The sequence below is a fragment of the Toxoplasma gondii genome, assembly GCF_000006565.2.
Source record: "Toxoplasma gondii ME49 unplaced genomic scaffold asmbl.1705, whole genome shotgun sequence".
Classification (NCBI taxonomy): Eukaryota; Apicomplexa; class Conoidasida; order Eucoccidiorida; family Sarcocystidae; genus Toxoplasma; species Toxoplasma gondii.
Window position 1 is genome coordinate 515 of NW_017383780.1, and position 7999 is coordinate 8513.

Sequence of the window (7999 nt, forward strand, 5' to 3'; positions counted from 1 at the left end):
ACGATTTTTTTGAATTGACTGTTGTCCTACGGACAAAGACGGCTTGAACACAGCTGCGCGTCCTTCCGAGTTGTGTTTTTATCTGGTTGGGAAGGTCACACTTTGTTGCACTTTCTCTCTCTAGGATGCAGGGAACAGTGGGAGAAGAATGAATACGAAACAGTAGAGGGAGTCTGCAACGCGACATGTTTCCTTCTGTGGCATAAATATGTGTGCCCACCTACAGCCCACTTGTCTACGTTCATCAACGGGCTCCCCTTCCTCATGCTCGGTTCTATTTTCTTCTGACTGCATGTGGCAGGCCATTTTCGCTGCGTACAATGTGAACATCACTGAGATTAGGAGCTCTCCGGATCCTCTGGATCTACGGAAGATGTGAGTATTTGGAAACTGAGACCCTGCGGCTGTGTAGGGTTAACAAGGTCGATGAACGTATCTCACCCCTATGCACAATTGGCTGCAATTGTTTTTAAAATTGTGTGATTTTGAATTCGTACATCCAATAAGTAGGAAGATGAACGAAGTTTTCACAGGGTTGAGAAAATTTCTGGTTGTCATTGGTGTTTCATTATATGTGCTGTTGTTTCCGTTTCCTCTCATTCGTCCACTCCGATCACTAAGTCGGCTGCATTTTAATGTTTTGATTTCCTGATCGGAGATTCTCTCTCTTGCCTGCATCTGCGGTTTGCGTGTCATGCACTCCGGTATACGACCGTCGTCAGCTCATTTCTCTGGTTGCATGTAAGTAGTTTTCGCGTCCTATTTCTCGTGTCGTCTGTCTGCTCTCTGTGTCGCCCGTGATTTCCTCTTTCTCCAGCTGGTTGTCACAAGTCCCATGTGTGATTTTTTTGTAGGACTGTTTCCATCAGCTTCGAGGGGGAATGGGAATCAGAGAATGCCACGCAGTTGATTGACAGACTGGGGTCGTACTGTGTGGCGTTTACTCGCGGGTCGCCAGCGGATGTCCCGTGGTTCCCTCGGTCTCCAGAAGACCTCGATCGCATTGCTTCCCACACTCTTGACGCGGGTATGTCATACTACAGGAAAGCCAACTTTTTCTGGGAAGTCGTGTCGGAGACAATTTACTTGTACATAGTTAGCTGAAGTGTCACCAGTATATCGACAGACTGACACGATGACCAGAGAGTTACATGCTTAATCGACCTGCACATGGGCGTCTAGTGGGTGAGGCGAGATGCGCAAGACAAGGATTTCACTCTCACGCTGATGGAGTGGTGATGTATGGTCTGTAGCTGGCTCACTTGGGCACGGGCTAGAAACAGTGTGTACGCACAGATTGGAGAGGAACACACATAGAAGACACGAATAGAAGAGGGACCTGTTGACAAGAGGTAGGTGAACTGATGAAGGCCTGTGAAGAGTAGGTGGGTCGAGTTGTCTCAACCATACTAGTCGTCTGTTTCGGGGATTTTCTTTCTCTCCTCTGCGCTGCTCTATGTCTCTTGCTGCCATCCTTTCCTTTACTTATATGTCGTCCGCGCGTGTAGTTAGCGCTCAATTTCTCTGCTCTATTCGGTCTCTCTTTCAAACAGGCAAAGACCTTGAGGCGGACCACCCTGGTTTCCACGACGTCATTTATCGCAAGAGACGTCAAGAGATTGCATCGTGCGCAGAAAATCATAAAGCCGGACGGGCAGTTGGAATTATCGACTATACACCACGAGGTGCGTAAGGCCATGAGACATCCAAATACACATGCATGTTCGCCGGGAAGGAGTCCTTTTTCCATGGTACTCGTGATTGCTGTTGCTGTGGCGTTCACTGGTATTCAAGACCCTTTTGTGTCTCGAAAGGCAGGGGCAGTGATGGGAAGACCCGAATCTTTCCAACAGGGAATGCAACGAGGTGATGATTAAGTGGCCTGAATAACAATCCCCACTTTTTGCGTTTTTTCCTTTTTCTTTGCGGATTCCTCCCGGTGTCCGTTGGGTGTTTCCTCCTGTTCACGGCCACCAGCTAGAAAGAGTGATTAGAACCGGATCATCCATTAGCTCTTTCGAGATGTCGTTTCCCCTCTTTCCTGTCCTTTTCCAAATTACATTTCTTCTTCGTCTCCTTTCTTCAGAAACGGCGACGTGGAAACACGTGTGGGGCATCCTGACGGATCTCTACCCCACTCTAGCTTGCAACGAATACAACGAAGTGCTGGCAGGTTTGAGGGATGCTCGTGTCTACGGGCCGGACACAATTCCTCAGGTTGCAGAGGTCAATGAGTATATCAAGGCCAAAACAGGTGCGGTCGCACGGCGCTCGTCCACATTGGTCGTGAAACAAGCAATACACCCGCGCAGACGTGTAACCATAGATCAGTATATGCCTATATAGAATTGCCACTGCATATATGTGCCTAGCCAAAAACGGTAACCTGATGCTGCGCGCGAAAAGGACGAAAAGTTGTTTCTCATGAGCGCAAAGGACAGATCGTCTTCCCCGAACGCTTACACTGTCGTATGGTAGGCGCTTGGCTGCGCAGCAATCTCGAGCGAAAGAGGAAGTGCCTCTAACTTTAACTCACGTAGGGACTCAGAAACATGCAATCAACCAGCCTCAAACGTGCCTGCACGCTTGGGGCTTCTCTCGAGACGCGAATGATCTGGTTGCTCTGTTGGTGGAAACGTTCGCCCTCCTGTGCTTCGTGGTGGTGAAGAAACGCATGCGCTCTGACGGGCGTTTTGGCTCCCGATGCCCGTGATTTTGTTCGCCCTCAGCTTTCTGTGATTGTATCGCTGCTCCTGCTAGCACGACATATCTGTCTGTTTCGTCTTTGTCAACAAGTGCTCCTTCGCGCCCATGAGAGCCTTCTGCTCTTGAATGTCTTCTTTTCTGTTCAGGCTTTACACTGAGACCCGTTCCAGGCCTTCTGTCGGCCAGGGACTTCATGAACGCGCTCGCGTTCCGCACATTTTTCTCAACTCAGTACATTCGGCACCACTCGGCTCCTCTGTACACTCCTGAGCCGGATGTCGTACACGAGCTCCTCGGCCACGCCCCTCTGTTGGCAAATCCGGTATGCACTAACCGGTACTTTTTTGTTTTAGCGCGTTGCTCTATCGCTGTTTGGTGACACAACGATTTCATTTCGCCAATGAGTTGCTGTAACCACAGTGCATCCGCCGCTAGTGTCTGCTCTGCTCGCGCGCCACCGTAATGTGGGATATGGGAGAGCTCTGACTTACACACGTTCCTTTTTGACGGTCTAGGAGCTTCCTCAAGAGCATGATTTACTCGCCAGACTGCTGCTCGCCGCACCACATAAAGTCGCGCAGACTGACTGATATTCAGGCGACGTTTGTGTATACGCATGCTCAACGTGCTCATTTAGATATACATACATGTGCGCGTGTTTCGGTATCTTTGCAGGATTTTGCAGATTTTTCGCAACTTCTCGGGCTCGCGTCTCTAGGGGCTTCAGAGGAAGACATTGCCCGACTCCAGCGTTTGTACTGGTTTTCAGTCGAATTTGGGCTGCTATGCAATCCGGGAAATGAAATGGAATTGGCTGCATATGGCGCAGGATTGCTCTCCTCACCAGGGGAACTCCGACACTCGACCTGTCCTACGAATGGGAAAGTATGTGAAGAGCGCACCAGGCGGCACTAGAATGTTCATCTCCATTGTGTGCACCTTTCACTCTCAATTAGGCTACGTTCCGCACGCCAGCACAGAATCACCGCCGCTGTTTATACTGTTGCCATCACCAAGCACTTCCCCTTGTTCGTTGTGCCACTCTGTGTATTGTTTCATGGTGTCCATCTATCTGGTTGCTTTGTCCTTTGCGACATTGTATTTCTTCCGGTTGCAGGCTCTCTCTGCTTCTGTCTTTTTCTGTCCGTTCCTTGGCTCCCTGTCCATGAAGGCACACACCAGCATTACTCGGATTAAGCAATATCCCGGATTCTCCACCGTCACTGAGAAATGCTTCGTTGTTCATGTGCTGTGTGTCTGATGCGTGCTGGCGTCTTCTGCTGGATAGGTGAGCTTGATTCGCCGCTACTCGCTTTCCTCTTTTCTCTGTTCCTATCAGCTCGTGGTTCGTCAGTGGCGCCCTGAGGACGCAGCACAGCAAGACTTTCCGATCACCACGTATCAGCCTGTCTTGTTCGTCGCGAAGAGCTTGAAAGATGCGCGCGACAGTCTTCTTCGGTACATCCAGAATCACATCCACAAGCCTTTCGCAACGAGATATGACAACGCAACTCGGACGCTGCACGTTTCAACTGAAGTGCGAGCTCTGCCCGTTTCCCTCAGGTTCTAGGTTACAGACCGACTCTACATTTCGCAGTTGGCAATGTGCGAAGATGCGTGTGTGTGGAGATTTTCAAGGAAGAAACATAAACGGATATGCATGACTCGTTTTGCTTGTACATGTTCTGACAGTATGCATGGATTTGCATATCATTCTGTGGCAAAGTGCAAGAATGGAAAAGCATGTCGCTTGTTTATTACAATTGTTTGTCTCCGGATGTTCAACATAAACAGATGTGTGTATGTGGAGATGAGCAGACAACCTAGATCAGTCGATATCTGTACCTCCGTTATATTTCAGCTGTATCATCCAGATGCGTAGAATCCGGAAACGGCAGAATAGTACCTTTACTTCGTGGTGAAACGGTGCCATGTACAACGTGTACAGCGTCCTAGTCGCGGGTCAGTGCTTGCAAGTTCATTCATACTCCCACCTACATGTGTACACGCATTTAGAGACTGTACGAATGGCTAGACAGAAGTAGGCAAGTATTTCTCTGCGGGGGCTCACGAAATATTGGGCACATATTACCAGTATTCACGCATTATTTCCATGTATGCGTCCTCTCGTTTTGCCCGCACTCTGTCCCTGGGAATCTGTTTTGTATGCGAGCGGGGTTATATTTCACGAGGAAGCTGGCTTTCCACTGGCTGTGCAGAAACTCCCTTTTATCGTATACACGTTTCGAGATATCAGAACAACAGCGGTCCGTCTCTTTTATGAAACGTATGTTCTCGTGTGAGTGTGCATCCTGTTTAACTGATTTGTTCATTCACGTCTAGATGGGTATAGCGAACGACATAAGTATATACTGCACCTGTACAATTTTTGCATATGTATGTTCTATACCTGGAAGCGTTGTGGCTCAGGCCGGTGCATGTGTGTCGAGAAAATCGCGCTCATGGACATGAGCAACTCTTTAGCAACGCGGCCGGCGATGTCCTCTACTGTAAAAGATCTTCATGACACACTGGTGTGAAAAAACGGGCACATCACAGCTTGTATCTCTCACTGCTTCTTTCCAGGGGCAAAGACGCCTCTGTCTTGTGAGGGAAACCACGAAGAAGCCGTGACTCATTTTTCGCTTTTCCATCTGCAACATCACTTGTTCGTTGCCATCTGGTAGCTAGACATTTTCGCAGGCGTCTGTTTTCTTGACTAGATATCTGTGCTTCTGTGTTCCACTTCTGCGTCCCATCAGGAGAAAGAAGAGACAAAACCTGACGGGAGCGATGAGAGATTGAAAAGCAGAATGACCAAGAAAAGAGAGAAGAGGGAAGTGGAGTTGAAAACATGATGTGGCAACACGAAGTGGCAGGGAGCAGAGAGTGAAAGAGTAGGAAATAGCGGCAAGCAGATACAGTCAAGCGAAGGAAATAATCAGAGCGAAGTGGACAGAAACACACAGATACTCTTGAGTGATTATCAAACGAATGAAAACCATATTGGTGGACGAAGGCTGCTGACCACTGAAGAGTGAGTGTGATGCTCAAATACACACGGTTAAGAGACACAGTTTCTTCTCTTTTGTCATGCAGTTTATGGGCTTCTCGACCCACAAAATCACGGCGTTTTCGCCTTAGTTTCACAGTGCAAAAAATTACCGAAATAGAAACAAACTCGTGTATAACCTCTTCAGCACAGCTTAGGACACCAGATTGGACCAACAATGAGGCTGTAAATCGACTGTTTTTTTCCCTTTGCTCTACGGCTTCCTTTTTCCTACTGGTGTTCCTCCTGCCTCACCGTTACGTTTCTTTCTCTCGTTGGTCTCTTAGTGTGCTGCTTGTTCGTCCATTTTTTTATTTCTTCTACTCTTTTCCGCGTGCGGGTCTTTCATCTCCGCATGTTCACCTTTTCTTTGCTCCTCTCCGTGTATTTTTCTTCGATCGTTTCCCGGTTTCTCTCGACGCTAATGTTTTTTCGTCATATCCTTTGCTACTCTTTCTTCCTTTCGGTCTTTTGTCGCTTTTTGTTCAGCCTGCTTATGTGCCTATGTGAGCAACTCGTCTCCCTTCCCTTTTACAGTCCTCCTGTTTTCAAAACGCGAGCTTTGCTTTTACTTCGTTGTGTTCACCGTCGCTACCCGGTTCTCCTTCCTGTCGTCTGTCTCTCTGATTCTGTCATCCTCGTTTGCTGCTCCTCTATTATCTTCTACACTTTCGAGTTCGCTGCGTTTGTCTCTTGCTCGTTTCCGCTATTTTGCTCGTGCCCTCTGCTCCAAAACCTCGATCCTCAGTGATGCCGTTGCTATATGCCAGGAAATACACACGAAGGCGAGTAGCTGGGTTGCTGTCGGATATGGTGGTGAGGCGAGAGTTGTGAGGAAGATGCAGTGAGAGAAGGGATACATGGACCAAGATCTCCTCCACAGAATTTGGAAAACACCAAAACGCCCCACGGGATCACAGCTAGAGCTGTCAAGAAGCAAAGAAACCACAGACTGCTGACGTAGGATCCTGTAAAGGAAAAGACGCAGACACTCACGCACAGGCAACGTGCGTTTCTGTTCTAGTTTTTTTCTCTTCCCAGAGGCTGTCTGCTCGTTGACTCGGTTTTTGCCTTTCTGGTCTTTCATCTCCTTGTTCGTCGCCCTCGCCTCAACCGTTCTATTGCTTGCGCCCTCCCTTTCACTTCCTTTCTTCTTTTCTTCATCGTGGTGCACATCTCACCGTTGTGTCGGTCAACGAGGAAGCCAAAGGCGGTGTCTGTGGTTGCCACGACAATCGATTTGGCCGCTTCCATCAAAGCAAAGGCGACGTCGTACAACGCAGGGTCGGGGACGCTGAAAAATGTAGGGAAGCAATGGAGACACTTGCGGCCTGTCAAGATTGATGCGTCAGCCGCGAACCGGTGATGGAGCAGGGCAGACAGGAAGGAAGCAAAGCAACACCCAAACGCACAACTGACAAGGAGCAGCGCAACACAGAGTCAAACCACGTGACAGCGGCTGAAGCAGCGGAGGTAAAAGCGCGAAATACAACCAAAGACACACAGTGAGAATGGCTAGAGACCGAATGCGTCACAAGATCCCGGGCATACAAAAGAGTCAAAACGCCAGCTGGAAATCTCTGTGCTTTTCTCTCGTCCTCAGGTTCTCATTGGCTCCCATCGAGCTTCTCCATCTCCCCTTTCTATTCACTTACACCACTTTGTCGGCAACAAGTGCCATGAGAACCGTGGGAAGAAGCGCCTCCGCACAGCCCAACAGGATAGCCGTCAGCGCGGCCCAGCTGCTTTCTTCGCGCCTCTCCTTTTCTCCCGGTTCTCCACCGGAAGGTCGAGAAAACACGCCACCGACCGAAAGAGGCAGGACGTGACGAGAAGATGGCGCAGACGAAGCTACCAGGGAAGAAGACGAAGCCGAGAGGGAAGGATTGAGAGAAGCGGACGAACCCGGCTCAAGAGAAGACGCAGGAGAGGGAGACACAGGAGAGGGTTGTAGTGAAATGGTTCCACAGAAAACGAGCCACATGAGGAGCATTCCAACGGCGACGAGGAACAAACTCCCACCTATTCGATCGATGAGATACGCGAGGGCCGGAAGCAGGACAATGGTGGTAACTGAAGACAAAAGAAGAACGTGGTCGGGATACGCAGCGGTCGACAGAACAGCGATAATGGTAAAGCAGCAATAACGAACAGAGCCGAGGGAAGTATGCACGAAAAGCAACGGGTCAATGGGAGCAACAACGGAAATGCAGAGAGTGCGACGCCTACGAAATGGGCGCG

The 7999-nt window shown here is 49.3% G+C and overlaps 2 protein-coding genes across 2 annotated transcripts; one reads left to right on the forward strand and one right to left on the reverse strand.

Moving 5' to 3' along the window:
• Window positions 1-292: 292 nt before the first annotated feature.
• On the forward strand, window positions 293-4424 carry AAH1 (aromatic amino acid hydrolase AAH1; the record flags this gene model as incomplete). Its single annotated transcript, XM_002371997.1, has 7 exons — window positions 293-375; window positions 855-1027; window positions 1554-1685; window positions 2087-2254; window positions 2853-3028; window positions 3382-3591; window positions 4046-4424. The coding sequence occupies 7 exons, from the start codon at window positions 293-295 to the stop codon at window positions 4274-4276; spliced, it is 1173 nt and encodes a 390-aa protein (XP_002372038.1). The 3' UTR covers window positions 4277-4424.
• A 1381-nt stretch (window positions 4425-5805) lies between these two features.
• TGME49_287515 (hypothetical protein) lies at window positions 5806-7751 on the reverse strand (the record flags this gene model as incomplete). Its single annotated transcript, XM_018782013.1, has 3 exons — window positions 5806-6726; window positions 6940-7172; window positions 7414-7751. 3 exons carry the CDS (start codon window positions 7749-7751, stop codon window positions 6518-6520), a joined length of 780 nt encoding a protein of 259 aa, XP_018634686.1. The 3' UTR covers window positions 5806-6517.
• Between the last annotated feature and the right edge of the window lie 248 nt (window positions 7752-7999).